This window comes from Acomys russatus, chromosome 13 (genome assembly GCF_903995435.1).
Source record: "Acomys russatus chromosome 13, mAcoRus1.1, whole genome shotgun sequence".
NCBI lineage: Eukaryota > Metazoa > Chordata > Mammalia > Rodentia > Muridae > Acomys > Acomys russatus.
The window spans coordinates 63,802,943-63,820,751 of NC_067149.1; the positions used below are offsets into that span (position 1 = coordinate 63,802,943).

Here is a 17,809-nt window from a genome sequence, read left to right on the forward strand (position 1 = left end):
GAGAGAGAGAGAGAGTTAGTTGCGGCGGGAGAGAAAGGAGGGAAGGGGGAAGGGGTGGTCAGCTGCCTGCTAGTGCTCAGCTGCCCAAGGATGGCTGGAGCTCGCCCGGTGCCCCTGGCTGCTGCAGCGTCAGCGGTACCTGAGCACCCCGAGCGTCCGGCAAGTGTTAAAACCGCGAAGTAGGAAGAGACCCCGTAGGGTATAAACTCGAGCTGAGCGTGGAGGGGAGGATTTTTGAGAGAGAAGGCGGGTGCGAGAGAAGGGGGTGGGGAGGGAGGATTCCAAGGCTGATCCTGCTAACTGCCAACTTGAAGAAGTCTTCGCTCGCACTCTCGAGTTCTCTGCAAGGTTGAAACTTCGCATAGATCAAGGAAAAGGGATTCCGGGAGTAGGGCCGAGAAAGGAGCGGAGGCAGGAGTGGGACGGGCGGGGGTTGCCCGGAGAGCGCACCGCATGGCAGTACTGGGAGAGGCCGCCCAAGACCGGATCAAGCCCGGCCTTGAAGGGTCAAGTCCCGCTCGGGTGGCGAGCAGAGACCACCACCGTCGTGGCGCATCCCCTCTATCCCGGCGAGGCTCAGGTTGTTGGGGAGCCCCGGGGCTGCAGCCGCTCCGGAGCTCGTCGCAACTCTTCTCGGCGCTGTGCGCGGGCTCCCTGTCCGTGCTGCTGGCGCTGCTAGTGAGGCTAGTCGGTGGGGAGGTCGGAGGCGAGCTGGAGTCGACTCAGGAGGCGGCGGCCGAGGAGGAGGAGGAGGAGGAAGGAGCCCGAGGGGGCGTCTTCCCGGGCCCTCGGGGAGGTGCTCCCGGGGGCGGCGCGCAGCTCAGCCCTTGGCTGCAGCCAGCCGCGCTGCTCTTCAGTCTCCTGTGCGCCTTCTTCTGGATGGGCTTGTGCCTGCTGCGCGCCGGGGTGCGCCTGCCTCTAGCTGTCGCGCTGTTAGCCGCCTGCTGCGCCGGGGAAGCGCTGGTGCAGCTCTCTTTTGGCGTGGGGTACGGTCTCCTGCTGTCGCTGCCCGCCGCGGGGGTCCTGCTCAGCTGCCTAGGTGGCGCGACATGGCTGGTGCTGAGGCTGAGGCTGGGCGTCCTCATGGTCGCCTTGACTAGCGCGCTCAGGACTGTGGCCCTGGTTTCTCTGGAGAGGTTCAAGGTCGCCTGGAGACCTTACCTGGCTTACTTGGCGGCTGTGTTGGGGCTGCGGCTGGCCAGGTACGCGGAGCAGATCCTGCCGCATTGCTCCGGGCCGGCTCCGCCCAGGGAGCCGTTCGGGTCTCAGCTGAGCACGAGGAGCAAGGACGAGATTCCGGTGTGGTGGAAGAGGAGGAGGCGGTCCAGCTCGGTGGTGGCCGGCGAGATGTCCGGCTGCAGCGGCAAGTCGCACCGGAGGACCTCCCTGCCCTGCATACCCAGGGAGCAGGTAAGCTGGGGTGGCGCTTTGGGGGGCGCTGCGGGGCAGCTTGAAACAGCGCGCAGGGAGTGGAACGCAAGCGGCCGGCCGGGAAGCCAGCCTGCCAAAGAGTAAAACTTTACACTTAACTAAGAAAGTAGACTTTCTCCCCGCCCGTTCCCTGTCTCATGGACTAGTTTACAGTCCGAACAACAGAAAAAGTAACAAAATTGAGTGGCGGTGCTCGGGTTTCCACAGCTGGGCTGTGATTGCAAATCTCCTACACCTGGGCGTCCCTGTGCTTTCTGAAGCGTTTCTACCCTCCCTGAATTTTTGGAATTAGCTAACTTATTTATTAGAAGCAAGCGGCTTTCAACACGTGCATTTTCTATATTTCTTTGTCTTTTAAAATATAATAAATTTTATTTCTTAATAAGTGCCAGGTAAACATTAATAAAAGCCAGTAAAAAAAAAAGTTTCAGCAGCCAGGCAAGGCATCCTTGATAGCCAGGTGCTGACATGGGCTTCTGTTTTTGCAGTGAGTCTGGTGGAGAGCTGGCAGCCAGTCTGGTGTTAGATAGACTCTAGTTATTAGACACCAGTGTGCGTTGAACTCTGAACTAAGGTTTTACACTTGAGGGCTATGTGTGAACTTTAGAATGGTACAGAATTGGAAGTTATGCTTTTATTGTTCACTCAGAAAAATAACCTTTCTCACGAGCATTCATACGCCTAAGTGGACAGAAATTCAAGTGACTTCCTCAGGATTTGCAGGAAATATTGATCCAGACTCTCTAAGATTGCTAGCTAGATGCATCTTTGAGGAAGGAGGAGGCAAGGCAGGGGGAGTTGAATTCGTGAAGCTTAGTTCTTATTTGGGGGAGGGAGTTGCACATGTCTTTAGTGCCACCATGTAGTTACCCTGCATGGCATGGGAGAGCCATTTCCAATTTTAAACACAAGTTGCACATAAGGTCTTTTCTCCACCAGGTTTGACACATGTTGAGGGGGACTGGGGAAGCTGATTTTGCACTCTAAATGGAAATGTACACTTTCCCCATTTAAAATCATGCATGCCCGGTTTCCCTTTGGGATGGCTTTGAGGTTGAAAGGCTGTGTCCCTCTGATATAGTAAGTTTTTTTTTTCTTTTTGGGTATCCTAGGGATAATTGGTTAGGTGTTCCCGAGAAATGTCGGCCACCATATGGTGTGAGTGGTTAGCTTGTTTCTGGAATGGAGGTGATTACCCACATGGAGGGTTCTTTTGAGTTCATGTGGTGGCCTGGACGATAGCATCACATCCTTGTGCTCGCTTTAAAACGGATGTCCTTAACTTTGTTTAGCAGAAACAGATATTTCTGGGCCTAACCTTGCTCTATGAGTAAAGGGGGAAAATCCAGGCCCCTGTCTGATTACCTAGTTTGTGTAGAAATTTGGGGGACGTTTAGAATAAGGTAAGTTGTGTGCTGATGGATGCAGGAAGGAGAACTTTTCAAATGGGAACATGGCTATTAAGAAGATCGACAACACACTTCTCTGTAAGTTAAAGGGAAACGTAATGTGGTTCTTCCTTGCCAACACTGAAACCTAGCTTATAGGAAAAATCTGGATTGAATCAGAAGTAATTTGACTCCACATTAATGCCACTTAGCCGTCAGAATTAAATTTCTGACATTTTGGATTAAGGGACTTCAGAGTGGATTTGGGATCAGAAGGGTTCCAGGTGACCGGAACAGCTCTGCTGATGAACATGGATGCGTTTTCTCTCCTCCACATTGGCAAATGATGAAGGACTGCAGTCATCTTATAAGGGTCCCATTGAGCTTGGAGCTTGGAAAGTTTATTGATTAATTACTTGGGTGGTGCACATTTATCATCTATCCTGATCACTTTCTTTGGCGACGGCTTTTATTAAGGCCATGTTGATGTTCTAAAGCAAGAAATTCTCAGGTAGGATGCTAGGAAGCCCTAGTCACATGCAACAGCAACATGGACCCTTGGAATGATAAAGAGGGCATGGGTGAAGGTGTGCTCACTGAAGACTGGTTTTTATATATGACCCATTAAGGCTGTTGCTGAACATAATTGTGGGTACTGGGCGGGGCCTACATGGGATAGTATCTTATGAGATAGGGTGAGGTGACAGCTCATACGTTGGCCGAACTCTGTGAAAAGGTTAGGAGCCATATAGTAAATGGCTTATCGTTTTTATCATGAGGAAGCAAACTTCTGATTAGAGGGCAAAGGGTGCTGTGATCATTTGCATACCTGACGAAGTCCAGAATAAATATAAAATGAACATCTACCACTCCCCCAATGCTGTCTGGATAGTTTTGTGTGTGTGTGTGTGTGTGTGTGTGTGTGTGTGTGTGTTTCTGAACAGAGCAGTTATTGTAGGCAACCAGTGAGTTTTAAACAGCTTTGAGAGGCGCAAAAGACAGAGGCTTCCTAGGAATCGACGTAGCTATTGCTCATTGTGAAGTGTAGAAGTGACAGAGTTGCATCATTTTTCTTCTCTGTGTGGGTGACAGTGACCACTGCTTCTGAATTTCCAAAGAGGCACAGAAGACTCTATGCTAAAATTCTCACAAGGCAAACCCATCTGCCTCCCTCTCTCCCTCCTTCCTTCCTTCACTCCTTTCCACTCTCCCCTGAAGTCTAGAATTATATTCCCTGTAGAACTGAGTTTGTAACGTGGATAATTTGAGGCAAAGGAAGGAACAGCAGGTCTAGGTTTTGGTCATAGAAGTGGGGAGGCACCGGGTGTATCTGAGGGCAATTGAAAGTGTCCTCCAATGAGCAGCAAAGCTGACAGCATCTTCGTGGCTCAGTCTTGCCAACCCTGTATCCTCAAGACTGAGGCTGGGTTTAGATGCCTGTGCTAAGTTACTCTTTTTAGGCTGATGGTCTGGGAAGGCGGGGTTCTGCTAAGGTGTAAGTGTTCTCTGGGAGTGAATTCTGACATCTGGCAGCAGATACGGCCTTGTCAACTTGCTGCTGCTCCCCTCAACACCCACTACACAGAAATACCTGCATCTTTAACACAAAGTTAGTCATGCAACTCTCAACTTCTGGAAAACACTCAAGGCATGGTTGTTCTCTGTATGTTCCACAGAACATTACTGGACACTAACTTTTCTGTAATTAATGAATCTAGCTTACCCATTACTTTCCAATGGATTCCAAACCAAATGCAATTTTATTTTAGTTACTTGTTAGGAACTTAATATGTTAAACATATGGTTTCATAGGGAAAAAATACAAGTCGTCCAACCCTCCCCATGGATGCCTTTGAGCCACATTAATGACTAATTTTTTTTCTGTGTGTGATGAGCACAAAGGCAGGTAGAGGTGCACACAATATATGCCTCATCTTACTGAAATAAAAGATACAATCTCCTGTGACTGATTCTCTAAGTGCTCAATTGAGAATCCCTAGCCTATGTGAATGTGCGTGCACTGGAATTTAAGTTTGGTAGCAGAGAAGCGTCAAGTTGTTAACCAGTGTTGTGAAAAAGATATTTTAAGTCCCCCCCCCCCCCGGCTCCTGGTGCAAATAATAAGAAAGAAAGAAAGAAAGAAAGAAAGAAAGAAAGAAAGAATGAATAATGGTTTCTGTTGATACTCACTGGATAGTGGGCATGTAGTAGCCTTTCTTATACCACTGCTTAAAAACAAACAGAACTTGATAGCTTTCCCAGCATAGATAAACAGAAATATTTCCTCTTAAATAATTTTAGAGACAGTTTTTAAAAATTGTGTGTGTGTGTGTGTGTGTGTGTGTGCATGTGTGTGTAACATACACACGCGAATGTACTATAACATGTGTATTCGGGAAGACTTAGTTCTTCCTTCATGTGTATTCTGGGACTCTCTCTGGTCATCAGGCTTGGTGGCAGGTTCTGTACTCAGTGATTCATTGTGTAATCCTGCAGACAGCCTTAGTCTAACTTCAGTATTTAAAATGGCAGAAATGTTTTGGTGGCGTTGGGAATTGAACCTGGGATGTCATGTGTGCCAGACTCTATTTCTGAACATATAGAATGTAGCATACTTTACATTTCTAAATCTATTTTGATGTTTCTTATATTGAACACGTTTAAGAAATAGGTGCTTTTAAATTGTAACGTCTGTCATATTTCAGTATTATTCCTCAGCTTCTAATGACATAAACATAAATATTGATTATGGCTTGTTGACAGAATTAAAATTAATTAATGTCAACCTATGGAAAGGCAAGACAAGGTTTTCTTATTCTCCTGGGAAAGGTGGGGGAAAATAACGTTTTGTTTTCATGTGTGTGTGTGTGTGTGTGTCTGTGTGTATGTGTGTGTGTTTGTTTTACTTTGTGAATACTGATATTTAAAGCATACCAAAGGACCATTTTAACTGACAGAAATAGTCAGAGAATCTATATAAATTTCCAGAGGTTGGAAGGAGTGAAAACAGTCACTTTACTCTTTCTGTCTTGAGTCTAAAGTGTAAAAAGTTTAATTGTAGGACTGAAAGAAACAGTGTGTGCCGGGCTGTCATGTTAATTAAATAAACAGCCAGAACAGTGACTCTGTGTATGAAATACATCTGGAAACGCCTGAGGGGGGGAGTACAGGCAGGCTGGGTGAGTGACACTGGCATGAAAAACATGCATTCTATCTGTTGTGACGTTTGTGTGAATTTGTTGTAATTCCGTTCAGAGATTTAGCTCTGAGAATCATGTCGGCACGCACCTGGGTACCTGAAGCCATTACCACACTGAAACTTCCATGCTGAAACCCTTATAACTGCGTCGGGGTGGGTGGGGGGCTATCAAGCCAATAAGCCCGCTTCTATTTTAAAATTCCTTCAATTAATATGGTTCATGCTGGCCACAGCTTGCTAGAGTTTATGTTGACTTCATTGGAAAGCCCTGTTACTAGACTCTTTTAAAGAAGTGCGTTTGTTGCGGGGATTAGCATGGAAGTTGCAGTTTTCAGAGAACATGGGTGTGAGCATACTGGATCAATGGTACTGTTGTGTCCCATAGTGTCTGGAGAGACAACGACAAGCTGAAACTTTTGCGCTGGGTCGCGAGCAATGTCTCCTTCGTGTTCTGGACAGATGCCTATCTACACGCACCCAGACCAACATGCACCCACGCATGCAGACCAGCGCGTACCCACACATGCAGACCAACATGCATGCACCCATACATGCAGACCAACGCATACCCACACACACATGATGAGTTGCTTCTTAGTCCCTGTGGATCTTCAGCCCGTGGCACCTTCCTCTCCCTCCTTCCGCATGATATTTAATAATCATATTTTCTAAAAGCACTGCGTGCTGATTGAAACTATGACTAGTTTCTGCATGGGTCTGTCCAGTAATGTTCTAGCAAATAATTCTGAAGAGCTGCAGAGAGCCCCAAACCTCTGTATTCCTGCATTTTAGGTGTGTTGTTAAGGCTGTGGATCTCCCCATGACTCAATACCTTTCTGTTCCTTTCTATAGATAGTAAACAATTGCCTTTACAGTCTTATTGTCTAGGGAATTTTTACTGGAAATGTTTTTTTTACAGGAGATTTTTGTCTATTTCTTTTGGTAAGGCCCCTGTTGATCATTGCTTTAACATTAGGCTAAGATTGTAGGTTTGCGCTGTTTACAACATAAACTACACAGATTTGATCCCCACAGGCGGAAGTCTAAAAGAAGTGCTAATGTGGGTTGTTCACAGGTGGATAATTGTCAAAACCATGAATTGGTTATATTATTTATTTTCTATATTGTTTTTAAAGTATTTATATTCTATGCTGTTTTAAAAGGAAACACTCCTCTCAGCTAATGTTATCTATATAGGCCTTTGGTCAGTCAACCCATCAAATGTCATGTCAACATATTTGCGCACCAAGCCTTGTGCTAAATAGTGTGCTAAAACAGCATGCTTGTGCCAAAACTGTGTACACAGAGAAGACACCACCCAGGTCTCTCCGGGGCTTAGTACACCACGGGGGAAATGAAGCATTTACATAAGGAAAAATCATAGTCAATATGTGAATGAGCATTTAGAGAATACATGGGGGAGATTGGGGTCATGGAGTTGCACCCCTGTCATTCCAGAACCTGGGAGGTGGCAGCAACAGCAGACAAGTTGAGGACAGCTGAGCTAATGAGATCCTATCTCACAAAGAAGAAAGAGAAAGGAAGGAAAGAAGAAAGAAAGAAAGCAAAGTATGTAGATAGGCTTATAGAGCCGGCTTTCAATCTGGATCCAGGACCCATGTATCTGTTCCCTGAAATTCTATGCAAATATTCATGTACTGCTTTTATGTAAAAACAAAACAAAACAAAGCATAAAAGCCCATACTGTCAGATAAGTGGAAAATGTTCAGCACTTGAGTGTTAAACATAAATGTTTTCAATTCGAAGCAACCTTTGGAAATGTAGAGTATGTCTTTAGAAGTGGAAACGGGTGTGCATTGACAGTATGTTCAGAAATAAAGATAAAATACAGGCAGACATGGGCCATGCTATATTTTAAGGGAATATATCGGCCATTCTTGGATCTTTAGATAGTTCACGGCTGTTTGCAAGGGTGTTGAATGATGCTTAACCCAGGGCCAGGCTGTAGTTACCAGACCTGAGCTAGTCTGTTTTCAGAGGAAAGGGCACAGAGGGAGGGTGAGCTGAAGGTCAGTCAGCTACTACCATGATAGTAGAAGGCTGTCTGGAAACAGGAAGGGACTGTGGTGGACAGTGCCAAGCCCAGACATCATTTGTGATTTTACCTAGTGACTCAAGCCTGGATTCCCAGTCAAGTTTAGAAGACTGTATGTTATTATAATGAAAAAGAACAATACTAATACTAATACTAATACTAATACTAATACTAATAATAACAATAATACTGTATGTCAGAAGTAAAAATAACATGAAACACTTTACACTATTGCATGAATACCAGGGAATGCCCTTGGTAGGAGTGTTAATGTCAGCTTTGCCCCACCATGAACGTTTATGGCATTGAAAAGTCTAACTGCAGAATCTTCAGTTTATTTTACTCAAGTCTCCAGTGGCAGCTTACACACAGCCATTCGGTTTTTTGTTTTTTTTGTTTTTTTTTTTAAAGGAAATTGGTTGAAAGATGTTCAGGATTTCAAACTCAACCCACACAAAATGTCCACAGAAGCTATAAAACTGTTCTTGTTAGTGAAAACAGCTGCTTGTGTTCCCCTAAATTAGTTTGCCCAGCCTCTTCAAAAGCCATAAAAAAATGTACGTACATGTGACACTAAGGAAACACGTAAGGGACATTATGATTTAAAGGATAGAAAGTCGTTCTGGAAGAGTCCTAAACAAAACTCCTTCTGCATGGCTGATTCTACCTTAGCTGCGTTACCATTGAGGGACCTATGAATGATCATTCAAATTGTCAAGTCTGCAAGTCCCCAGCAGAGGGGTAAAAGTCTACAAAGTCCCCCCGAGATGATGAGTGGTCCCATAGACGTACAGTCTGTTGGGTGAGAGCTTGTGTGTATTTACGCATGTAGGCGTGTGCATACTTGCATGTGCATGTGTGACCTGTACACATCCTGTACATGTGTCATTTTCCCCCTGCCAGGAAATTGCCATGGTTGTGTCAGTTTTGTGGAGAACAGTGTCACCCAGTGGCTTTGATGAAAACAGTCCTACCAGCATTCTAGGTGAGTGCCTTATATATTCAGTAGAAATATAACACATATTTAGCTTTGCATTTCCTAGTGTTTACGTAAAAGGACTAAAAGGAAAGATAAAATTTATAATAACACTATATTTTCCCCAGCATGTAGCAAAGATGAAAAGGGATGTACACTGCTGTTTTGCGTGCTTGAGACACATAATCAAGTCGTGCTTTACAAAATGAGCAGCTTCTCTTTGTTTTAGCCGCTGGTGATTCAGGACACGCTTGTGGCTGATGGCCACCACATTCGTCACTGCAGAGGTAAATTTTCAATAGGATGAAATTGACTTTACATCTTTATATACAATGAAAATAAATGTACATAGATCCAGTGGTAGCATTTAACATGCCACATTTCTGGTTCTGGTATAATTTCGATTGCGCCTTTTGTCTCACTCTAGCATCTGGCAATTGAATGGCTGCCATTTTTTCTCATTTTGTGCTTTTGTCGGTATTTGAAAACTCAAACATAGTTACTTAAACTTGGGGAAAGTTATCAGTCTTTTTTTTTAAGTTATCAGTCTTTAGGGAAGAGTCTGTACGTCTGATTCGTGACAGTGCCATAGTTAACTGCCGTTTGTCTTTCCTGGATTTCTGCGTATCAAGGATTTCATTTGCCTCCATATCATATGTCCAGGGTGATCAGGGTATACCATTTGGCAATAAAAGTACTTATCTTTGTAGGGCAGGATTTGTCTTTCTAACATCAGCAACTAAATTGACAAACCTGTGAAGACCCAGTTGCCTGTCACCTTTGTTTCTGTAGACCTTAGTCATGAAAGCAGAAGGCAACAGGGGCTGGAAATAGAGGCTCCATTCTGTATAGATGCCCAGAGATTTCCATGGCATATAGGAACTCACATTAGGTACTTTCTAAATTCAGAAAGCAGGCTGGTATTACAGACTGATTTCATGGAAGAAGTCTTGGGGTGTCTAAAGTCATTTCCTATCAAACTCCATGGATTTATTAATTCTAATGGAGCTCTTTTACATAGATAATCAATGACAAAAATACTTTTCATGCATGACATGCTTTTTCATATCTAAAGACCTAGACATATACAATTAATTTTAAAGTAATGCATGTATTCTGTAGGTCATGGTTTTTTATCTGAATATGATACAAATAGCCACTTGAGTCAAGGCATATTATTTTACTATTACAAAGAAGATTAAAAGTAGTTTTAACCTAGATTTTTCACATATTGTCATGGAAATAATTAATAATTATCTGCATAATAATGTTATATAGATAAGCATATTTGAATAAAAAGAAGTAGTTTTGGATGAGGCTCACTCCAGTGATGCTGACTTTAGACTTGATGGAGCCACCCAAAAAATCTGTACAGTAATAGACATTTGCCCTATGAAAGGCTTCACTTTTAAATGTAGCTGGTCATTGCTTCCCTTTCTATACTTAGGTCTATTCATTTGTCTTCTAGAAATTTCCCCTAGTAACCTTTTTTGTCTGTCTGTCTCCTTCCCTCTTGCTCCATTTTTTCCACATCCTTTTTACGTAATAGAGTCTTCTTTCTCAAGGGCACCTAAAAAATGTTAAGGAGTGCCTTTCTGTTTTCCACAGGTAACTTTGAGAACACTGGAGTGATTTTATGCAAGAAACTTGTGGTTTGGGGTTAACAGGGTTTTAATAAAATGTTTCCCTCTTTTGAGGTCACTGTAAAGCACATTTACTCGTGCGAAGGCTGTGGCAAATATTTCCTGTAAGTTTTAAATCATGGAGAGGTTTGTTGGGGGGGATTTTTGTCTTCTGGCAAATTTGTGTGTTGTTCTGTGCAGCCACGGTATCCCTGTCACCTTTTGAAGGTGGTGTGAATACAAATAAAGAAACTTGTTTGTTTTTATCCAAAGGATTTCCGAGGATCAAAATAGGTTCATGTGGGGCACTGTCCTTCAGAGGCCATGCTCAGCTTTGTGGCCTGAGATCTCCCCCCACCCCCAACTGCAGGGTCAGTGTTTTGGGATCCAGTGTTTGTAGCAGGGTCCAAGAGCTTCGGTAGGAGAGTGTCCTATGCTTCATGGGGGATTTTCTTTCTAAGATTTGGAATTAAAGACATTATATTCAGACCATGATAATATCCCTTAGAAAAGAAATCAGGTTTGCAGTCTCCGCATCTAACCCATAACATTTTCCTTAGAAAATTTTGGCTGAGTGCCTTGCTTTTTGTAGGTGCTGGCTGGCAGGGTATGTGGATGGAAAAGAAATGTCTGTTAAATAAAATATTTATTCCCCCATGTCCCTTGAGAATGGGTAGAAACTAAAATGTTTAAAGCAAGGAAAAGAAGCTATGGATAAGTCTGAGAACTTACAAGTGTGATGTGAGGTTGGCATTTTGTTGTTGTTGCTCTTGCAAATGGCTTCTGAGAACCCAGGAAGATTACTCAAGGTTTAAGAGTTCTGACTGCTTTTGCTGGGGATCTGTGTTCAGTTCCTACCATGCACACGCTGCACTTTTATACATATAGGCTAACACTCATACGCATAAGTAAAAATAATAAAATGTTATTTAAAAGCCTTCTGTGATGCCTCCCATAAAGGGCTGAATTTCCCTGCACCCTCAATATTGGGAAATCCATGTTTAACATGTGCCTTGTTTGTTCAATTTTAGATTACTGATAACTGAAAGTCCCCCAAGTCTACCTTCAAGACCACTGTTTCTTAAATATTCGATGTTTAAGTGTGTGTGTGTGTGTGTGTGTGTGTGCATGTGCACTTGCATGATGTAGGTGTCCTTGGAAGGCAGCAGAGGGTGTTGGTTCCTCTTGGCCTGGAGTTACAGGTGGGTGTAGGGAACTGAACTTGATGTGCTGCAAGAGTCTTACCTACTGATTCATCTCTGCAGCCCTACCAAGTTGGTGAAAGTTTTCTGGCAAAGGAAATCAATATACCCACTCATGGAGGTGCATAGCACAAAAATCGCCATTATTGGGTTGAAGTAAGTGGATCATGAGATCAGAGCCAGCCTGGGCTATAGATCATGACAGAAAAAGAAATAAAAAGAAAGAAGGAAAGTAGGGAAAGAAGGAAGAAAGAAAGAAGAAGAAGAGAGGGAAGAAGGAGGGTAGGTAGGTAGGTTTACACAGGAATTGTATCTTCATGATCCTGGTGTTTAATAGAATTTGACTTGTTAAAACAGGAAATTTTTAACTAAATAAGCAACAGTTTGCTGGTTCCATTTTAATAGAGATGTCTTTTAACTGAAATAAGACATTTAAAAATTTGACAGTGCTATTTAGACTTTCATGACCCTTAGATAAACTTGGTAGAATATTTAGGAAAAAGTTCTGACAGTTTAATGGAGGTTGCTTTCTCTTTCTATGGCTGTCAATTATTTCAGCAGATTTTATTTTTGATAATGACAACTTTCAAAGTTGAGAGTCCTTTGAATATGTTACTTTGCAAAATCTAAATATTGTTTCTATTGGAAAAACAACTAACAAATTGAGAAGTTAGTTTTACTCTTACACTTCCTGTCCACCGTCATATTGTGATCAAGCCAGTTGTGAATTTGCTAGCCATTTTAGTACAGTATTTAGAAAACGAAGGTTCTAACAGTTACAGAGCTGGGTGCCTCTTATCTCGAGCAGTGACTAGCTTTACTCTTGGAGTTTTCTTTATTCCTGTCGCTGGAATCATTTTCTAGATAGACAGGGCTTGTGATTTATGCTGTGGTCGCTCATTGTGTCGACCTCTTCATTCCTTTGTACGTGAATCACAGCTGAGCTGGCTCCTCCAGACCCTTCTGGAGGACTACGGTTGGAGTTTTTAAATGCGTGCAATGGAACTTCTTCCAGCTATTAGCTGCTCCTAGTTCGAAGCGTGAGAATTAGGCTGGGAATGCTAGAGAAAGATATGAGTGAACACTGATAAGTGAGTTATCTCAAACATAAAGTGTCAGTCAGAAATGCAAGCCCATAAAAATGAGTGCACACAACTCATGCTAAAGTTTGCCCAGGCAGAAAAATACTTACCCAAAAGCCAAGTGCCTAATTCTTTAAACATTGCTCTTGGGCTGTCTTTGGGGCAGAGAAAGAACTCACTGGTGTGTGCCGGGCAAGCTTTGCACTGGCTGAGATGTGTCACACATTGGCGAGCTTTCCTGACATGGACTTTCCCAGATATAGATTCATATTCTTTAGTTCTTGAGCCTGTTACATTGACCTACAAATGTACACAATGTCAATTTTATGTGAACTCGAGCTTCTCATGTGACTAGAATGCATTAAAAATGTCAATGGGTATCATGGTCATGTCAATTACTAGTCTATTTTTTATCACAAGAATATATATCCTAGGTCTAACTGATAGATATCATTCTATAGATATATAAGGTCAAATACTTAGATAAGGTTTTCAAATGCCTCAGAGAACCACAGAATATGGCATTGAAAGATGTTTTTATTATTCTAAAGATTCTTTGGCAACGAGAGAGGTTAACTTCTGGCAGCACCCAGCCTACCTTAAAGAAGATGAAGAGCATCAAAGAACCTCCTTATGGAGATGACTTCACTGGTGGCAAACCAGCCACTGGGCAAAATGTCCTCGTTTCTGCCACAGATAGCATTCTGCCCAAAAATGGGCAAGCTTGGATACAGGCAGAGTTGATGGCCAAACTCTGCCAAGACAGGGTAAGCAAGTCCTCAATAGTTCCTGCCTCACAAATATGTCTGTCAGATATTTTGGGCCAGAAGGCTGAAGATGATGCTCCAACATTATTTTCTTCTCCCAAACTCTTCTCTGGTTGCTATTTATTCTTATATGACTACCATGGGTAGGGTAACAAACTATGGCTTATGATCTGCTACAGTCAGTGAACACCTATGACTCACAGATTTTGTAGATAACCTCAAAGCCTGTGAGAAGATTGTCTGGCTTCATTTGTATAATTCCTCACCATTTTGTACTTTTTACAAAATCAAGTGTAAATTTAAAATCATTTGAAAAACCCATTTAAGTACATGTTCCTGGATCTTCCCATCAAACTTTCTACTGGATTATAAATAACTTCAGGGCTTTAAGGAGCAATCCAGATGCCTTGGATGAGGGCTACAAACTTATGTCTGCCATACCATATGGCCAGTTTGACTTTTGCAGTCTGATTTGAATAGTTCTGAATGTGAGAAGGCTTAATATGAGAAAAACAAGTTTGCAAACCCATGTGCAAACAAATGTGTGCATATGTGTGGGCACACATGTAGTATTTTGTGAAAGCTAGATATTATTACACACACTTGTATTCCCAGCACTTGGGATCCACAGACTACAACCAGGAAGTCAGTGTCAGCCTAAGAAACATAGTGAGTTTTGGACTAGCCTGGGATACATGAAACCTAGTGTGTTACAACAAAAAACCCAAAACCCAAAATGAAAAGTAGTTTGTGAACCTAAACACTTATAATCTTTCCCTTTTGAGATTAGCTCCTAAGTTATTTCTTGACTACTCTGTCTATCCGTTATCCCCGCCTGTAAACCTAGTTCATAGAGCTGTTACAAAGACTAAGTGACAAGTTGTTATATTAATGTTGGGTAGAGACGCTAGACTGTGATAGACCAAAGTCTTAGAGTGTGTATGCTTGAACACTTTTTTAAAACTTAGGTCACTTTTCTGTATCATAAGAATGATTTAGGCAAGTGTAGGGCTTTGAAGGTTGTATGGATGGGGAGAGTGGCAAGGGCTCCCATCAAATGTCACTCTCAGGGTATGAGGGCAGTCTCTATCCTTGCACGTGGCCAAGGCATGGATGGTAAGCTAGACATAAGAAGAGCCAAATAAACAATGCCAACAGCTTTTCACTTCATTACATGGGTCATAGAAAACATGCAGTTTTAGGTACATTGGTTACAGTGCTTACCACAGTATTGATGAAGTCACCACAACTAGGAGTGGAAGAAGAGGAACCTGCTCGAGCTGGGACAGATGCCTCAGATGAGAAGGATGAGGGATGGAGAGGGACTTTAACCAAAGTTGATTGAGTCCTTGAACTTATTTGCTGAATGGATGATGATGCTGTCGGGAGATGCCTGTGTTATGAAACCCCACTTGATTTTTGTTTCTGATTTGATCCAGGCTCTAGTTGATATTATAAGCCATGTTTCGAAAGACACATTTGCTTTCAGAATTGTTAGCTTTATGTCTCCTCTTTAAAAAGCCACTGACTCCAGTTAGGGGTGCTTATATGTGAATGGCTGCGGGGCTTAGGAGCTGTGTCTCTGAACAGAACTGATTGTGCCCAACCAGCCATCAGCTGCCAATGGATGGTTAGGGAGAGGTGAGACTTCGTGAGTTCTTTTTGCAGCCAAACTGGCATTTGGGCTGGCTACAGTGTGCAGTTCTTGAGCACCCGGTCATAGCCCCTGTGAGGTCGTGTGAGCATTGGTGGTGTCGTGCCTTGTAAATACTGTTTCACACAAGCATCTGCTAGCTCTGGCTCTTAAAATCTCTCTCTTTTTACTGTGCCAATCCCTGAGTTTTTGGGGGTATGGGGTGGGATATACATGCTCCACTCAAGTCTGAGTTCTCCATAGTTTCATATTCTTTGCCTGTTGGTCAGTTTGGGGTCTTTGTGTTAATCTCCATGTACTGTAAAAAGAAGCCACTTTAATAAGGATTGAGAGATGTGCTTATACATGGGATAAAGACTAGAACCTGCATGGGACATTTATTACTATGCCCATTTAGCAGAGTAATGGTATTAGGTTCTCCCAGTAGGCTCTCTGACCTAGCCGATGACAGTATCAGGCATAGTGTTGAGCCTTGTAGAGCCACCTTTGAATCCAATTTGAAAGTGGCTGGTTGCTCCCATTTTTGTGCCGTTATTGCACTGGCAGACATAGCTACCAAGGCAGTTTATTACTTTGGCACACAGGGTTCACAGCTGCGTAAGATTGCTGATTTACTTTCTTCCCCTAATCGTGCGCATAGAACCTTCCGGGTTAGCACCATCTTGTTATCTTCATGTCCTATGATTCAAGAGTGTGGTGTTTTCAGCAATAGGGCCTTGCCATCCAGTTCTGTAGGGTGACCAAAAAACAATGACAGCAGCCTATAATATAATCCTCAAATTGAAAATAAATATGATTCTAACACCAAAGGATCATTATAGAGGTAATATCTGAAAAATAGTTCTTACACATATTGAAATCTTCAGGCACTAAATTGTTTGTGTCCTGTTATTAATTATATATATAGCTTATATAGCAAGTTGGCATTATAGCCCCAAAGGACGTTACCTTAGTTTCTAATAGTTTAATGTACTGTGAGTATAATAGTTCAATAAATCATGCAACTTCATAGGAGAACATTCAGGGAGCTTTTCCTTTTTTCTCACTATGTACCCTAAGTACTATTATTTTGTAATGCTTAATATCTCTTAAGCCTAACCAGTGTGGCTTTGATTTGCTCAGGGTCGTTAGGGAAAGACAATGATGATTTATCCATATCCTGTTCCTCAGAGCAGTCTTTATAAACTAGCTTTGCAAGATTGTCTCTGCGGGCTGCTTTTCTTTTTCCTCCCAGATTTTTCCACTTGTTGAATGACTGGTCAGTCTAGTCTGTGGTGGTTATTTTCAGTTGGCCTTGGCAGTGGCGAGAGTCGGCTGTGGTCTGTGTCCCTTCTCCTGCTCAGAGAAAACCCTCTGGTTCTCATTTCTGCAACAGTGGAGGCGATACCCGAAGGCAAAGGAAGAAAGGGAGCAGGCAAGCTTCTCCATATGAGGGTGAAGACTTTCTCTGAAGGAGATCTGGAGCCGTAGAAGTCATAGGGATGGAGGGACATTTCCCATTGTGCTGCGAAGAGCTGCCAGTGTGAACCTGCATGCAGTAGACAGATTGACAGGGCAGGGCATAAGGTACCACTTGTGTGCTTATGGACCATGTTCAACCTTCTAGCTCCATGAAATTCAGAAGCCCACATCCTTTACAGAGGAAAAGGGAATAGGGGAGGAAATGTGTATGATTTCCCAGTGTAACATATGAGTATTAGGCGGGATGAATGGACCCTGGGAGTGAAACTTCACCGATAAATGGTTTTCTTTGAATGTGAACTCACTAGGAAGGCATTCTATCCTGTGACAAAAGTCCACCAGGTATAGTGACATTCACCAGTCTTCCTCACTGTGATAGAGAGTGAGGTTCAGGGAGAGAGAAGAAGATAATTTGTGCGTCCAACCTCAGTGAGGATAAGGCAGTAGAGTTCTTCCCTGCGCTGCTGCGCTGCATGAGCATCAGCAGGCAGGTGTCTATAGGCAGATGCTTGAGAAGCTCATCAGTGAGAGTAGGAGAAAGGTTAGCAACACCTTGATTCTGGAACTATTTCCCTGGCTTCCTGTGCCTAAGCGCTGTTACTGTAACTATTCCTTCCACTGAGTCCCAACTAGGGATTTTCAGCAGAGAATGGGTGGAGCTGCCCTTACTTTCATTCTAACCATTCAGACTGTGTGGAGTATGAAGTGATACCACAGAAGAAGGTAGAGCAAGGGTTACACCTAAATACCTACGTCACTGGTCATTGGGCAGGTTGTCAGTACATGCCATAAGCTGACCTGTGAAGGCTGATGATGGCTGGCTAGTCTTTGAGCTCAGAGAGAGCTACCTTTATGCTTTCTTTTGTTTAGGGATCTGTATTAAGAATATCTACTGGTTGTTTGACATGGAGATTGAGAAATGGTACCTATGGTTGTGCTTCTGAGTGGTCATATGACATTCAAGATGGGGC

At 43.1% G+C, this 17,809-nt stretch overlaps 1 protein-coding gene across 1 annotated transcript in view; it reads left to right on the forward strand.

Annotated features, from left to right (window-relative positions):
• Positions 1-275: 275 nt before the first annotated feature.
• Positions 276-17,809, forward strand: part of Pde3a (phosphodiesterase 3A) — a 260,721-nt gene continuing 243,187 nt past the window's right edge. The window contains exon 1 of the mRNA XM_051155535.1: positions 276-1,410. Coding sequence (XP_051011492.1) covers positions 454-1,410 — 957 coding nt within the window. The 5' untranslated portion in view covers positions 276-453. The remainder of the gene's footprint in view (positions 1,411-17,809) is intronic.